We start from the raw sequence: 17,049 nt of genomic DNA on the forward strand, positions 1-17,049 counted from the left end.
GAAGTCCAGTACCCGTGTTTTTTTATGCGAAAGCTTTTTAGGAGAAGGAAGCAGGAAGCTTTTGGCCTTTTGGGGGCGTCTAGGGCTGGCAAGGCATTTGCATTAAGTATCCTACAATTTGAGTTTCATGCTCTGGTATTCAAGGATTGCATCACTGCTGTATTCAAATGAACTGGATGCTCCCCCAGCTCCCAGCTATTGGGTGTCCTTTATCCAAGTAGATTTGCAAGGATGAACAGCAAGGCTTATTGCTGATTTGCACCCACCTCATTTGTGTCTGCCCTTACGCTTTTCCTTGTTTCAAATGTCCTGATCTGACCCTTCCCATCCAACTGCACACGTCGGGTAACACATGTGCTTTTATGATTCTTAAAGATGGAGATTTTAGAATGTTTGGAACCCAGAAACATGAGTCAACGTGGAATCTGTGGCTCAGGTGTCATCCTCTTGTCTATGAATATTTGGGGTTTTAGGGTTTGAGGAGGAAAACAATAAAGTTACTTTATGTTATATATCCTTTTTCTAAAGGGCTTTCGAAGTTCTGAGACCGTGCAGAAGCTGTTTTTGAACTGGTCATGTATGTTTCAGACGTTACTGTTGTCTGAGCAGCACACTCCTTCACGGATCTGGACTGATTCTATATCCGTTTTCCAAAGTTCAGTTATTTGGAAGCCCAGCTCTCCTACTTACCAGCTGCGTGAAGTCGGGATCATCATGTGATGTCCTGAGCTTCTGTTTCCTTGTCTGTAAAATGACGATGACAGTGTGTGACCTGCAGAGTTTTCTGGACTAAACGAGATGTCACGGGAGGATGACGATTGCTCACACAATGCCGTGATCTGAGCACCTTCCGTGTACCGGGTGCTGTGTTAAGCACAGACCCTTATTTCATCCAGCCCGTCACAGCCTCTGCGCGTAGGTACCATTATTCCCATGTAACGGATGAGGAGGTACAGAAAAGGTGTGTAACCTGCTTAGCATCAGCCAGGCGAGTAACCCCAGGGGTCTGATGTCACTGTGCTCCCCGCCTCCTTGTGATAACGCGTATCAAGAACTAGCGTAGAGCAGGAGTCGGCAGACTACACCCAGGGGCCAAATCTGGCCCACTGCCTGTTTTTATAAATAAAGTTTTATTTACAAACGCAGCCACAGCTCTTTGCGTGCCTGTTGTCTGTGGCTCCTTTGGCACGACAGTAGCAGAATTGAATGGTTGGGGCCCAGAGTCTAAAATGTTTACTCTCTGGTCCTTTAGGGAAAATGTTGGCCCTGCACAGGGTAAGACCTCGATGGCATGTGCATGCAGAATACGTCCATGTTTGGGTCTTCGACTGAAACCGGATCCTGAGAGGCAAAGAATTTTGCAGTTCCTCTTTCTGATGATTTCTTGTTCTCTTTATCGTTCTAAGGAGCTCTGGGCTCAGGATCTGAACAAAGTCCGTGAGCGGATGACAAAGTTCATTGATGACACGATGAGAGAAACTGCCGAGCCCTTCCTGTTCGTGGATGAGGTAAGTGGGCCCCTCGTCCTGTTGGCATGGCTTTGTGATTCAGGTGTCTGTCCTCCGAGGTGTATTTTCTGGGTCTCTTCCCTCGGAGGGCTTTGCCGTTAGATGCCCCGAAACTGGCTCTCTTAGTCGAGAACTCTTTTTTTTTCCTTCCAGGTCCTGAACCATCACAGCCTTTGACTTTTCTCTTCCTCTATTTGATCCTGTAGCCTGGGCGGGATCTTTGCTTTTGTCACTAGAGGGCGTGTGCTGCCACGGAGTCTCTAACCATTACAAGCAGAGCAAGGAAATTCCAAGGTTTCTGGGGCTCTTGCACGATGTGGAAATGGGTGCTTTTGGCCCTGTGTGAGGGGGAACTGGGAGCTCCAGTCCCATGTACCGTGGTTCCCAGGAAACAGAGTGTTACCCACTGTCCCTCAATCTTCTGATTTTTCTTTTTTTTTAAGGGGCCAGGAACTGGGATATGAAATGTCCTGCCTTTTAGATGTTACGATACTGGCATGTTCTGTTTCTCATGTAGGTTCACAACTGTTCGTAATGTTATTATGCCTTAAAACTTATATGTGGGCAGCATATACTCTTGTAGCCTCACATATTTGAGGATACACATTAAAAAGGTAAATACCGTATAGGTCAGTGAAACGTGTGTTGGTACAGCCTATTGCAGTCTGAGTTTTCTGCACTGAAAACTTGGGTAACTGAGGTCTGGAGGCCATCTGTTGAATATTCATGTACCATCTCCCCGTGTTGACACAGACCCAGAAGAACCCAGCACCACCCGTGCTCAGTGTGGTGATCCCCTCTTTGTGTTTGTGACTCTCCTAGTTCCTCACGTACCTGTTTTCCCGGGAGAACAGCATTTGGGATGAGAAGTATGACGTGGTGGATGTGCAGGACATGAACAACCCCTTGTCCCATTACTGGATCTCCTCATCACATAACACGTGAGTTTCACGGCGAGCCTGCAGCGGGTCAGGCAGGTGAAGGGCAATACGGTGGGCGCTCAAGGGCACTGCTCCGGCAAAGCGCGTGGGCAGAGTGCAGGCCCTCGCTGCTCAGATTGGAATATATGAAAGCTTCTGGAGGATGGGGGGACACATCTCTCTTTCCCAGTTGGTTTTGCAATAATAAACCTTTTTCTGTGGCCCTAAGAAGCAAGTCAACAAAGCTGGTTGGCACTGTTTGGGCATCTCATTCTTAGTGGTCACAGGAAAGCAACTGAATTAGTCACTGAACTGATATTTACTGAGAGTTTGCCCTGTGCCAGGCCCTGTGCTTGCTGGGTGCTGGGGATACAGCAGTGAAAAGGGCAGGAGCAGCCCCGTCCTCATGAGCTTGGAGGGGAAAAGGCCTCCTTTGAGTCTTCACGATGAGCCGGCATTGGTGAGAGAAGAACAGGTGGTGAGGCGAGGAGGAGGGTTCAGACAGAGGAACGGCATGTGCGAAGGTCCAGGGGCAGGAGGAACTGGGGGGGTTCTAGTAGGACTAGAGTGTAGAACCTGGCAGGGTGAGTGGCAGGAGAGGAGGACAGGAGGGTCAGCTTGAGTGGAATCGTTGAGGTCAGAGCGAGGGCAGTGGCAGTGGGAGCCGCTGATAGCTTTTAGGCCAGAGAACACCACACTAAATTGCATATCTTTGGAAGATTGCAAAAAAGAGCAGACGGGAAGGGAGAAATGGGTGTTACACTCAAATTCTGTTACTCAGTCTGCTTTGTCAGGTGAGGGGGTGGAGGCCCTGGGTTCTGGGCATCCAGAGAGCTGTCGACTGGTACTTTACCAAGTGTCAGTCCGGGCAGGAGTTGGAGAGAAGGCCCTTAAGTTCACCTCCCGGCATTTTGGAAGGTACCTTCCTTTTCCGGGGCCAATTGACTTCATGGTTCTCTCTTCCCCACCACGTCCGTTGGTTTGAGTTTGTGTCTTAGAATGGTCAGTCCTGCCAAACCTAGAAAACAGCTGAGCACCACAGACTCTTAAAGGGGGAATGTGGTCAGGAGGAGAGTGAGAAAAATAGGTATTTTCACGTCAGTTTTGGTGGACATAGTTCATAGGGTGGTAAGTCCCATCTGTTCTGTGCTTGGCCTGGGGCCCTGGTATCAGAATGATGGCCCATCTCTGCCCTGTTGAGACTGAGGGCCTAGTGGGCAGCGGCGGGGCAGGGGGGTTGGTAATTTATCATCATACGTCAGTCTCCCGCCTGACACCCTTTGACCGAATTCTCCTCGAAAGAACACACGTTCTCGAGCCCACACTTGGATTGCCAGGATGGTTATCCTTATAGCCCACGATCACGGCCTGAGTCTCATGACTGGCTCGGCCACACGACTGCATGTGTCTGGCCCGGATCCTAAATGGGGGTCTTTGTGGACAGGGAGAACTTGGGCCTTTGGGAGCTCGGGCTGAGAAGTTCCCCGGGGATGCCCTGAGCTGCAGGCCTGCTCCCACACAGCCGCCCACCTCCTCTCGTCCAGGTACCTCACGGGTGACCAGCTTCGGAGCGAGTCGTCCCCGGAGGCCTATATCCGCTGTCTGCGGATGGGCTGCCGCTGCATTGAGCGTGAGTACCCCCTTCGCGCTGGCGGCCACACGGTCGGCGGGCTGCGACTGGCCGTGTTGTTGCTGGATGCTTTGTTTGTTTGGAGGCCCGAGTAGTGGGGATGCACGGGACAGATGGAGGGAGAACCCAGGTGCCCGTAGCATCTGGGGTGAGCCACGCGGCCACCAGCCGGGGACCTTTCCCCAGAAGAGAAGGTCGCCACGACGAGGAGTGGTGCTGAGCCGGGCCAGGCTGGAGCCACAGCACCTTGGGCTCCAGAAAGTGTCTGGATACAGTGGAGGGGCTGGGAGGCCAGTAGCCAGGACGGCCTTACTGTCCTCCTGTCCCTCGGCTTCTTTCTGGGCTGCTGTGTTCGAGGCAGCAGACACCCTGCGTGCTTCAGCAACGGCCCTGCCATGGCCGCCACCCTGACTCTTTTTTTTTTTTTTTTCCTGCGGTACGCGGGCCTCTCACTGCTGTGGCCTCTCCCGTTGCCAAGAACAGGCTCCGGACGCGCAGGCTCAGCGGCCATGGCTCACGGGCCCAGCCGCTCTGCGGCATGCGGGATCCTCCCGGACCGGGTCACGAACCCGCGTCCCCTGCATCGGCAGGCGGACTCGCAACCACTGTGCCACCAGGGAAGCCCCACCCTGACTCTTTGTCCCCAGTTGCTCACAGCCACCCCGGCAGAGGTGATTCCAGGCCCCGGACGTGGCCGGGGGCCGGTGCTTCCTCCTGTCCCCCCACCCTTCGCCCCCGGCCCGACTCAGCGCCCGAGGCTCATGGCTGTACCGGGCTGAGAAGAGGCACAAATGACTGATGTAGGCTCCGGTTTCATCAAAAGCATCCATCAGGGCATCAGGCCTTAGCGGCAGTTATTCCTACAGAGCGTTGCTTAATTCATGCCTTTGTCCCTCCTTAGGAAAAAGCAAATGTGAAAAATCAAGTTTGAAACTGTCAGCTCCTATTCCTATTTTTGGGGGTCAAAAATATAGGGGAGGGCTTCCCTGGTGGCGCAGTGGTTGAGAGTCCGCCTGCCGATGCAGGGGACGCGGGTCCGTGCCCCGGTCCGGGAAGATCCCACATGCCGCAGAGCAGCTGGGCCCGTGAGCCATGGCCGCTGAGCCTGCGCGTCCGGAGCCTGTGCTCCGCAGCGGGAGAGGCCACAACAGTGAGAGGCCCGCGTACAGCAAAAAAAAAAAAAAATATATAGGGGATGCTCACCTTCTGCATAACCTAGCTCGGTCTGAATATTTTACCGTGAATCTTTAAAAATAAATTTCCCATTGCTCTGTATCCTTTCCGCTGGCAGAAGAAGCAAGCCAAGGTTTAGACAAGTCAAATCAGAAGATAAAACACATGATAAATCTCTTGTTAAAAAAGAAACGTTTCGTTTCTTTTGGACAGCGGGAGCTTTAATTAGACGACCAAAATCTTCCTGTAACCGCATAGGTAACACGTGTCCTCATGTTGGTGGCCCCTGAGGGCGATACCGGTTCTGGCCCCGGGGTCCTGGTGACTGAGCCAGTGCGGGGGCCGGGGCTGGTGGCGCGGTCGTCACCCGGGCAGCGTGGCCGCCCTCAGTAGACTAGGGAGGCGCGGGTGCTGAGACTGCACGTCTCTGCCCTCAGTGGACTGCTGGGACGGGCCCGACGGGAAGCCCATCATCTACCACGGCTGGACGCGAACCACCAAGATCAAGTTTGATGACGTCGTGCAGGCCATCAAGGACCATGCCTTTGTCACCTCGAGGTCAGTTGGCTGATTTCCTTCCTGGTGGTTCACCTTTAAGGGGAAGGCAGCTAGGGTTGGGTGGACAGACACACACACAAACATACCCCCCCTGCAGACACACCCCGCATGGACACACACACACACTCAGAGACATCCTCCCACAGACACGGGCAGTCCCCCCACGGATGGGTGCAGACGCCCCCTTCCCCCCAGCGCACGCGCACGTACATTCACACACATCCCACACAGATGCTCACGTGCAGAGGCACCGCCCGCATAGGACACCCCCAGAACACAAAGACACACAGACACCCCCTCCGCAGACACATGATCAGACGTATATTCTCCACGTACAGACACACATGTACACCCCACATAGCGACACAGATACCCCCCCCGCACACACACAGCCCACCCCAGGCTCCATCCTGGCCAAAGTCGCTGCTGAGAAGCCCCAGCTGAGCGCTGGCGTGCCCCGAGGCCGAGAGCACAGGGCACGCCCTGGTCCCGGAGGCCGGGCCAGGCAGCCCTGCGTGGGCGGCCCCGTCCTGCTTGCTGAGCGCCCCTCCCTCCCTCCCCGCCCGCAGCTTCCCCGTGATCCTGTCCATCGAGGAGCACTGCTGCGTGCAGCAGCAGCGCCACATGGCCAGGGTGTTCAAGGAGGCGTTCGGCGACCTGCTGCTGACCAAGCCCACGGAGGCCAGTGCTGACCAGCTGCCGTCGCCCAGCCAGCTGCGGGAGAAGATCATCATCAAGGTAGCGGCCCGGGGCTGCCGCTCACGTGGGGAGAGCCGGCGGCTCAGGGCACGGGCTCCCCGTTCTCCTCGCTGACCTCACGCCTGACCCGGGCCAGGTCGCTTCACCTCCCGCCGCCTCTGAGTCCTCGCGGTCTGGGGGTTCACCACAGAACCCGCATCGTTTACGTGCTGCGAGCGTAACGCGGAAGGCCGTGTGCGGAGCGCTTGGAACTGCCCTGTCCCACAGCAGGTGCCCCAGAAGTGTTCACTCACTCCCGTGCATTTGTTTTGGCCAGTCTTCACCATGTCCCGCTCTGCGTCAGGCCCTCGTGAGGAGCTGGGGCTGTTCCACCAGGCTCTGTTCTCACCTGGGGGCTGGGCTGGGAGTGAACAGTTGCCCCAGAGGGCTGCATGTACTAGGGGCGACAGGTGGCTGTGGGGAGGGGTGAGTGACGGCTGCACCACAGATGCCAGGAGGGGTGACGTTTGGGCATGTATATCACTAGGGTCAAGAGACCAGACGGACCGTGGCTTCAGTCATGTAAGTTCAAGACTCGATGTGCGGGAGAGTAGTCTAGGAGCTCTGAGCTCTGGTCCGCGAGGCTGTCCGGGGACTCAGGATGTTCTCATCTTGGTCTGTGGTCTCCCAGGGAAGGGGTTTTCGGATGGGGTTCTGCAGACCCCCAGAGAGTCCACAGATAAAACTTGAGAGGTGGTGGCGTGTGAACTTTGGGCAAAAATGGTGTCTCTTGATTAACATGTAGGTGAAACTTAACATTTCCTTCCATTATGAATGTTGGCAACAAGCCGCTTGAGGCTTCGTCACCAGCAGAAATCATGGATAATTTCACAGCACTTCTGCCGTTGTTGCCAATATCTCAAGATAACGTGTGCTCGTCACTACTTTAAAACTATGATGGTTATTAGATCTGCCTGTAGATCTTTTGGAAGATGTTAGTAAAGAAGTACATGTATTCGTATATTGCAAGTATTTTTTATTTACTTGGTAGCTGTATTTCGATATAATTGGATTCTCCTTTCATTTTATGCATTATAAACATTATTCTGAGAAAGGCATCCGTAGTCTTCCCCAGACTTCAGAGGGGGTCCATGCCACAGAACTGGCAAAGGCTCTGCCGTAGGGGGCACTGTCCTTGCGTGTGGTCCATGCTGGGTTGCAAGGCACATTGAGCTCCAGCTCGTAGAAACGGGAATGTGAGGGGTCCAGGGCGAGTGATTCCTGGTAAGCAGGTGGGACATCAGTTGGACAGTCCTGGGCTGTTGTGTCCAGTGCGTGAGAACTTAGTCACATGACCGCACCATCTGCAGGGGCTGACTCTAGCTGGGCAGCCGTCGGTGGGAGGAGCGGCGTGGATTTCAGTGACAGCTGGCAGGTTCGTAGGAAGGACAGAAAGGGATTTACCAGGCAGAGAAGGGAGAAGGCCCTTCAGCTTCGGGGATGACATCCATGAAGGTGGGGTAGTGTGAACGCGTGGTATGTTCCCTAGATTGTCACTGGACCACTAAGATGCATTGGGGATATTTCCTACATGCCAGGAGATCACGGTCTTCTAGGGAGACAAACCGCTTGACAGAGAAACACCAAATTGTGAGGGGGCTTTGGCTGAGGCCCATCCAGAGAGGAGGAGGCTGGTGCCCTCAGGGATCAAAGCACCAGCGTATTTGGAGAAATTGGCTAAGATCCCGGGGCAGGTTCCGCTGAGACGCTCAGGGAAGCTTCCAGCGTGAGGAAGGTGGGATGAGAGGCAGAGGGTGCTTGGCCGGGCTGGGGAGGTGTCCAGGGCTCCTCAGGTTTGGCAGTCAGTCTTCAGGGAACCTCGTTGCATCTCTCTGTTCCCGGCTCCCCCGTGGCTTCCCTCGGTTTCTGTTAGAACAGCTCTCTGCGTGTCCCCATGTATTTTCCAGCGCTTGTTTTAGGGTGTGAAGACTCCTTTTAGAGCTCCCACTGCCCCACCTGTGGTACCTCTTGGTTCAGCCCTTTCAATTTCAGGGAAAAGGGGTGGACGTAGCATTTGGGACGTGATCACTGAGTGCCACACACTGGGCTGGGCACGGTCGTCAGTGTTATTCAGTCTCACGGCAGACCTGCAGGACTGATAATCCCGGGCCCCCAGCCCACCTGACAGGTGAGGACCCTGAGGTCTAGAGGTTGACTCAGCTGAGGTTACACAGTTAGTTCCTGCCAAAGATGGAACAAAATGGAACATTTATGTCGTGCTGCACTATCTACAGGTATCCTACACGCCCACTGCCTTACGGGACAGGGGGGCTATGTTACCCCCATTTAAAAAATATATTTATTTATTTATTTGGCTGCGCTGGGTCTTCGTTGCGGCATGTGGGATCTTCAGTTGTGGCATGTGGGATCTTTAGTTGCGGCATGCGGTATCTTAGTCGTAGCATGCGAACTCTTAGCTGTGGCGTGTGGGATCTAGCTCCCTGACCAGGGATCTAACCCAGGCCCCCTGCGTTGGGAGTGCGGAGTCTTAGCCACTGGGCCACCGGGGAAGTCCCTGTTACCCCCATTTTACAGGGCAAGTCACTGAGACAGATGGTCATGCAGCCAAGGCCACACAGCGAGGAAGGTGATAGGCCCTGAATTCAAGCCCAGGTCTGACTCCCAATCCTGAGCTCCCTCCACCAGGTCACCACAACTGGGACTTATCAAGGCTAGTCCACATGGGCAGTCAGTGAACTCGCCCAGGTGGCCGTTGTCGTAATCATCCTCTTAGGCTTGCAGATGAGACATGAGAGGTTCAGAGAGGTGCGGCCACCTGCTCAGGGTCACACAGCCGATACAGCAGCAGCAGTGCTGTTTGCACCCAGGTCTTCTAAATCTGCATCCCCAGTGTGCCTTCCACTGCCCTGCACAGCCTGTGCCCATGGGCTGGCTGTGATCTTGCCTTGCCCTCTGTGTGCTGGAGAATGCGGGCGCATCATTGATTCATTGAATATTTATCGAGCGCTATCTGCTAACCTAGTGCAGGAGGTTCAACAGGGAACAAAACAAAGTCCCTGCCCTCATGGGGCTTATAATCTAGCAGGGAAGACAGACAGAAGACAGATAGATACATAGATACACTTAGGCTAAAGAGCGTGAAGATGAACTGCCAGGGGCTAGAGAGTGGCAAGGGTGGGAGGGGGAGTGTGGGCTGTTTTTAGGGAAGCTCCTCTGAGGAGGTGACGCCGAGCACAGAGCGCAGTGTAGTGAGAGAGAAGCCGGGCAGAGAGAACAGACAGTGCAAAGGCCCTGAGGTGGGACGATCCGGTGGATGCCTGGCTGATGTGAATGAACGTTTGCTGGCTCACAGATCCTAACCTGGGTCTTAGGGAGACAGGCTTTGTGTATTTTTCCCCTCAGCATAAGAAGCTGGGTCCCCGAGGCGACGTGGATGTCAACGTGGAGGACAAGAAAGATGAACACAGGCAGCAGGGTGAACTGTACATGTGGGATTCTATCGACCAGGTGCGTCTTCTCGCGCCCCTTCTCAGAGCCCTGAATGTGTTACGGCCTGCTGGAGAGCTCCGGGAGGATTCCTGTCTCACTCCCACTTTGTGCCAAGTGAATTTGTCATTTTAAGGAAACTATTTTTCTTTTGCATCATGAGTGTTTTATTTTGAAGTAGTTTTATATTCAATGTAACATACTCTAGATTCTCACACACATACAAGCACAGAGAGTTCTCATACGTGCTTCACCCAGTTTCCCCAAATAGTAACATCCTCTGTAACCAGAGTATAATTATCATAACGAGGAATTGAACATTGGGCACAATACTACCAACTAATTTGTGGACCTCATTCCAGTTTGTCCACTCATGTCCTTTTTCTGACCCAGGATACAATCTCGGATGTGATAATGCAGTTCGTTGTCCTAACCCCTTAGTGTCCTCCAATCTGAGGCAGTTCCACTGGAAACATTATTACTGTTATTTTTGGCCGAGCCACGTGGCTTGCAGGATCTTAGTTCCCCTGACCAGGGATCCAACCCGGGACCCCCTGCAGGGGAAGCGCAGAGTCCTAACCACTGGACCGCCAGGGGAGTCCCAAGGAAACATTATTTTTTGATGGGAATGAGGCATTTTGAATGTTAATGCCGCTTCTCATATCCCATAACCTAACATGGCAATCTATTTGAGTAGGTATTGATCAATTCATTGATTCACTGCTTGAAGTGTATTTGATTTACAATGGTGTGTTAGTTTCAGGTGTGCAGCAAAGTGATTCAGTTATATATATATATGTATGTATTTCAGATTATTTTCCATTATAGGTTATTACAAGATACTGAATATAGTTCCCTGTGCTATACAGTAGGTCCTGTTGCTTATCTATTTTATGTGTAGTAGTTTGTATCTGTTAATCCCATATTCCTAATGTATTCCTCCCCCCAATGTTCCCCTTTGGTAACCCTAAGCTTGTTTTCCGTCTGTGAGTCTGCTTCTGTTTTGTGTTTAGGTTCATTTGCATTATTTTTTAGATTCTACATATTAAGTGGTATCATGTTATGTTTGTCTTTCTGCATTTGAGTATGTTTTTACATGTCTATTCTTATATTCTAGGAATAAAAATTAAAAATGGTTGAAATTTAAGTATAGAATGAAGTCACATTTAAATGTTGAAGAAAGGGTCTCTAGACAGGCTGGCTGAGAAATCCTGAAAGTCTTAAAAAATGGGTGAAATAGAAAAAGACAGTCGTGAGGACACACACACAGAAAACAATCCCATCATTCGTAAAAGCCTTCAGATTAAAGGAATACAGTACTATGTTGTGTCTACCCGTAGACACCCTGAATAAAGAAGCCCTGAAAATGCCAGAAGAACCCCAGAATAAATAGATGCTTTAAAAGAAATGTCTCACAGGGGATCGAATTCTGTGAAACCACCATAAATGGCTCCAAGAGTGGGAAAGGCGAGTCCCCAGTGGATGCTGGGGTGATGCCAGGCAGGGGCCTTGGGCCTCAGAGTTGATGGAGCAGAGACTTTGGGGAAGCCCTAACGCTGGTTTCACTTTGTAGAAATGGACTCGGCACTACTGTGCCATTGCTGATGCCAAGCTGTCCTTCAGCGATGACATTGAACAGACTATGGAAGATGAACAGCCCCCGGTAGGTGGACACCTCCTGTAATGCTGCTCTCACCCGGTGGCCGGCAGGCCTGGACATGCTCAGTCCAAGGAGCTGCCTCTTCGGGTACCAAGGCTTGCCTGGCTCTTCTCGGATTGGCTGGCTGGCCCATGTGCTTAGCCAGTGAGGTTCAGGTGTCTTTCCTGCTCTCTGAAAGGCGTACTTGGCCTGTGCTCCCTGGGGAGGATGGGGACATTTGGATGTTCTGTCCAGCCTTACCCACTAGCCTGTTCCTGGCTCTGCTGCCCTCCCCCCCGGGGCTGCTGGTCATCCTTGGTACTGTCCCTTGAGTGCAGCCCCCACGGTATTATGGCTCTCAGGCTTCCTGTACAGTAGAGTTGAGGGCTGTACTGGGGACCCCTTATCCCGGGACTCAGAACTCCAGGAGGCCACCACAAATGGGGAGGTGTCAGGAGTAGGTGGCTGGAGGGTGGGGAGGGCAGTGGAGGCTGGCTTCCCAGACCTCTCGGGGTAAAAGTGAGCTGAGGCCGTTTTTGGTCTGTTACCCAGTCCAGTCTGTTATTCAGGAATCAGCATACACCGAGGGACTAGCCTGATGATACTGGGGGTCTGGTCCGGGTTTTCAGAAACCCCTCCTCTCTTTGCGGCCCAGGATATAGCCCCCACGGAGCTGCATTTCGGGGAGAAGTGGTTCCACAAGAAGGTGGAGAAGAGGACAAGCGCCGAGAAGCTGCTGCAGGAATACTGCGCCGAGACGGGGGGCAAGGATGGGACCTTCTTGGTGCGGGAGAGCGAGACGTACCCCAATGACTACACCCTGTCCTTCTGGTAATGGCCGTCTTGCCCGGGGCACGCACCTTCTCCTCGCAGCTGGTGGGGTGGGGTGCCGTGAGGCAAGTGGTGGCAGCTTAGGCCAGACTTGGGTGGGGCTGGGCTGGAAACCCAGACTTTATTTAGTGAGCTGTGTGGGGCAAGACTTGGGTGAGGGCCCCCAAACTTAGTCAACAAGATTAGCGATATTTCAGTGCAACATTTAAAATTGTAAAGTGGCCTTACGGAACTGTGGGTGAGGCTGTATTGACTCATCATTGACTCAGTCACTCAGTCATCTGTGCATGAATTCATCAAAAGATATTTATTTATTGGGTACTTGCTCTGTGCTAGGCACAGTGACTTAGCAGTGACAGACAGACAGGGTCCTTGTCCTGATGGAGATTAGAGTTTCAGGAGGGAGATGAACAGTGGAAAAGTAATCAGGCAGATGATACATAATTCTCGTTGTGACATGTGCAGTGGGAAAAGCGCAAGACGTTATGAAAGTCTGTAAGAGGGGTCTAGTGTGATGTTGGGAGAATAATCCAGGAAGACTTCCTGAAAGAAGTGGTGTTTAAATTGAGACCTGAAGGATAAAAGTTCTAATATTAACAACATACAAATAATCGCGACAGCTAACGCCTGTAAGATGCTTACCAGGTACCAGGCAGCGTTCCGAGCACATGCTGTGTGTGATCTCGTTTCATCCTCAGGACATCTCTGTGAGGAGGATACTATCATTGTCCCTGTTGGACCACTAGGGTAATAATAGGGAGACTCAGAGAGGACAGGTCACTTGTTCACCGTCACTTAGCTCCTCAGTGGCAGAGTCAGGATTGGAACCTAGGCTGTCTGGCTCCAGAGGAACAGTTACGTAGGTAAAAGGGGACGGCGGGTAGAGGAAGTAGGTAGAATGGTCTGGAATCCAGCCCCAAGGACCAACTTGTGTGAAAGCACTGGGCCGGTGCTAAGAGCAGACGGAGGCTTGTGTGGCCGCACGTAGCGTCCACTCCTGGGGCCCCCGGCTGCAGCTGTGGCCCACCCTGTGCTCTCTGCCGTACCGGCTGCGGGAAGGGCCAGCCGGCCGGGCCTGGGCTCTGACGTGGTCCCTCTCCCGGCAGGCGGTCGGGCCGCGTCCAGCACTGCCGGATCCGCTCCACCATGGAGGGCGGGACCCTGAAGTATTACCTGACTGACAACCTCATGTTCACCAGCATCTATGCCCTCATCCAGCACTACAGCGAGACGCACCTGCGCTGTGCCGAGTTCGAGCTCCGACTCACCGACCCAGTTCCCAACCCCAGCCCGCACGAGTCGAAGCCGTACGTGTGCCCTGTGCTCTGGGGGCGCGACTGCGTTCACGGATCAGAAACACCAGCCTGGAGGGTGTGCTGGGGCCCAGATTCCCACGGGGCGCCTCACCCGGGCCCACCGGGGTCTCTTGCAGTTCCCCAGGGCAGCCGCTGTCCAGTTACCTATGGCCTGTTTCTCTCTCCTCTCCCTCTCCCTCTCCTTTCCTTTCTTCTCCTTTATCTTCGTGGTCGTGAGGTCTTGAGCGTTGATTTTCAGAGATAATTTTGGCCTGGTGTTACTGTTTTCTGTCCAAGCTCGTTCCTTTTGGTCTGAAAGCGAAAAAATAATTGTCAAGTGAGTATCAGTTAGGCCTTGCAAAGGGTTGACTAGTTGTGAAAAGCAAAGAGTAATTTTTAAGCAGAAGGCTGCTCAAATGCACGTTTCACAGGAGGCCATGTAGCTATGACACCTTTATTTTTTACTTTTCTTGTCCATATTCAGATGGATTGCCATAAAACTTGCTATTTCACATCTTTAAAAACAACCTAAAAACCCTATTCCCTATCTTTTCTGCCTCTGCTGTTCTGAGACACTGTGGTGACTGTGCCGCCCTCTGTTGCTTGGGTCGGGGGTGGGGGGGTCGGGGTGGGTAAAGATGTAAGTTGATTTATTCGCTTATGCTCCAAGCAGACCCACTACATGAACGCTTCACCCAAACTGTGTCTGGGTGATCTTTTTAAAAACTTCTGTCTTCAGAGGTGATTTCGGAAGCGGAGGCCCACTGTGTAATTTCCGTGGTGGGTTCCAGGGCCGTGTCTCAGGCATCCCGGGAACCCACCGTTTCCTCCTCTGCTGCCCGTCTCAGCGGCCTCTCCCTTGGCCATTTTCCCGGCCCTGTGCTGCAGGTGGTACTATGACGGGCTGAGCCGTGGAGAAGCGGAGGACATGCTGATGAGGGTTCCCCGGGATGGGGCCTTCCTGATCCGGAAGCGGGAAGGTTCTGACTCCTACGCCATCACCTTCAGGTAGGTGCACGGGCTGGAGCCCACTGTGTGCTCTGCAGAGACGGCTTGGGAAGGGCAGGTGTGGAGAACAAAGGGGGAACTGCAGGTGGAGGCTGAGCTCTGTGTCCTCCGCCCAGGGTGTCTGTCAACCACGACGATGGCGATAGTAAAGAGCGAGAGCAGACTATACTGACGTGTGCTTTCAGTGTGCTGGGCGCTGGTCTGTATTCTCAGGAGCATTGTGTTTTATATTAATTCATCTCATCTTCCAACGACTGTGGGATCAGCATGACCGTGATCCCTACTTTTCAGAGGAGGAAACTGAGGCACAGGGAGATTAAATAACCTGCTTGAAACAAGCAGTCTGTGAGTGGTGGAGCTGGAATTCGAACTCAGGCAGCCCTGGCAACCCAGATGGGTGATGTTGTAGATGTTGTTTCCTCCCATCCACAGTTGACACCCCACTGCCAGTGGTTGTATGGACCAACCATTTCTAGGACTGTGGTTCTCTACGTTAATTCTACCCCAAGATGCCCAATTCCTCCAATTTCTACCAACAGCAATGTGAGGGAGGTTCAGACCCAGTTCGTCATACTTTCCCTCCATCTCCCCATTTTCAGGGTTTCCCTGTGTATTCTTGATGATGGTAATAGAAAGCTGGCTACCAGATATTGAGTTCCTAACTGATGTTTGGGACACTGGGCTGCCTTCAAGGCCTCACCTGTTCGAGGCCATCACTGTAGCCCATGAGGGGTAGATCCAGTTATTACAAGTAAGGAAAGGGAGGCCCAGAGAGGTTAATTGACCTGTCTAAAGCCACACAGCCTCATCCTAGGCTGAGTCAGGGTTTCAGACTCAGGCCTGTCCTCCTCCAGAGCCTGCGTGCTTTACTGTAAGGTCTAAGCAAGAGGCTTGTGGGCCAAATTGGGCCTCTGGGTGTTTTGCTCAGCCTGCACGGTGATGTTAAAAACGGAGAAGCTTTACCTGGAAATTCAGATTGCTTCTCATGAGAAATGGAAGGAGTTGGAAGCTCTGGGCCCACGGTTCCCCGTGGTGAAGGTGGTTACCGGCTGCACAGTCGGGGCCCTGGTGTGCCAGCCTGCTCCTGTCCTCCCTTTCCTGTTGCCCTCACCCATCCCCCTTGGCTACTGTTCCAGGCTGCCCCCCATCCCCCCATTAGCCCTGAGCTGCCTTCTTGGGGGTGGTGATGGTCATTATCACTGCTGTTTATTGAGGACCTACTGTGTGCCAGCTCCATCCAGCGTGGCTCTTTTGTGCTTTGTGCCGCCAACAGAGGGGTGTCTTTGCTCTTTTCCCCACAACTCTTTACAGTGCCTGCTACCCCTGGATGGGAGTTGAATGTGTTCAATTGAATCTGTGCTGTACCAGGCACTGGGCTGGACGTTGGGGGTCGCATTGTGCTATAGTCTGTCGTCAGTCGGGGTGCTTCTGGGTGCAAGGGACAGAAACCAAACTCTGTGGCTGAAAGAAAAAAGGTGGGGATTTAGTGGCTACAGGCTGAGAGGCCCAAGAGGTGAAACTGGCCTCCAACACACTCGGATACAAGCCTCGTCTGTGACCCTCAGGAGACTAGCTCTGAGCATCTCGGTGTTACGCTCCATTGGCTCTGTTCTCACTTTACCTTGAGGTGCCAGGACAGCGTCCACAGAGAGGATGAGTCCTGTGAGGTACTCCCACTGGCCCCTGCTTGAGCCCGGTAACTTGATTCTGATTGGGCACCTTCAAGCTGGCGATGAGGCTGGGGTCACTGGAAATGCATGGATGAAGCGGCGGGCTCCCAGATTGATACTCAGCTTATATACATCCACCGTGTTCTGCTTGCACATCTGTCCTCCCCATGAGATTGGAGGCACCCTGAGAGCTGGAGGTTTTCTTTTTTAGAAATCAATAAATGTTTGATAAGCCCCTGCTCTGGGTCAGGTCTAGAAATTCAGGAGCGATAAAAACAGCCCAGCCCTTGCTCTCATGAGGCCAGTGGCCTGGTGGGGATGAGAGGTGTCATCACAGGACTTACAAGGGACTCCCCTTCTTCCTTCCTCCCTCCCCCCATATATCTGTGGGGGTACTTCTTCTGTACCAGGCGCCGTTCTAGGCCCTGGGAACATATACTAACCTTCTGTATGGATTTCCACAGGAGGGAAGTGTCTGCTTTCAAATGCATGCAAAGAGACGAGGTTGTTTTCTGGGTGTGAGTGGTGGGAGGCGCCCCTCCATGGGATGAGGGGCTTCATCGCGAAGCTAAGCCCTCAGGCGTTGGTGTTCACTGGCTCGTAGCAACACACTCCGGGAGGCTCATACTCCA

At 52.9% G+C, this 17,049-nt stretch overlaps 1 protein-coding gene across 1 annotated transcript in view; it reads left to right on the plus strand.

Moving 5' to 3' along the window:
- PLCG2 (phospholipase C gamma 2) overlaps positions 1 to 17,049 on the plus strand; it is a 146,521-nt gene that overhangs the window by 91,708 nt on the left and 37,764 nt on the right. The window contains exons 10-19 of the mRNA XM_059998978.1: positions 1,407 to 1,508; positions 2,331 to 2,449; positions 3,973 to 4,058; positions 5,669 to 5,789; positions 6,359 to 6,527; positions 9,891 to 9,995; positions 11,548 to 11,637; positions 12,269 to 12,444; positions 13,551 to 13,751; positions 14,628 to 14,747. Coding sequence (XP_059854961.1) covers positions 1,407 to 1,508; positions 2,331 to 2,449; positions 3,973 to 4,058; positions 5,669 to 5,789; positions 6,359 to 6,527; positions 9,891 to 9,995; positions 11,548 to 11,637; positions 12,269 to 12,444; positions 13,551 to 13,751; positions 14,628 to 14,747 — 1,289 coding nt within the window. The remainder of the gene's footprint in view (positions 1 to 1,406; positions 1,509 to 2,330; positions 2,450 to 3,972; positions 4,059 to 5,668; positions 5,790 to 6,358; positions 6,528 to 9,890; positions 9,996 to 11,547; positions 11,638 to 12,268; positions 12,445 to 13,550; positions 13,752 to 14,627; positions 14,748 to 17,049) is intronic.

The sequence above is a fragment of the Delphinus delphis genome, chromosome 20 (genome assembly GCF_949987515.2).
Source record: "Delphinus delphis chromosome 20, mDelDel1.2, whole genome shotgun sequence".
NCBI lineage: Eukaryota > Metazoa > Chordata > Mammalia > Artiodactyla > Delphinidae > Delphinus > Delphinus delphis.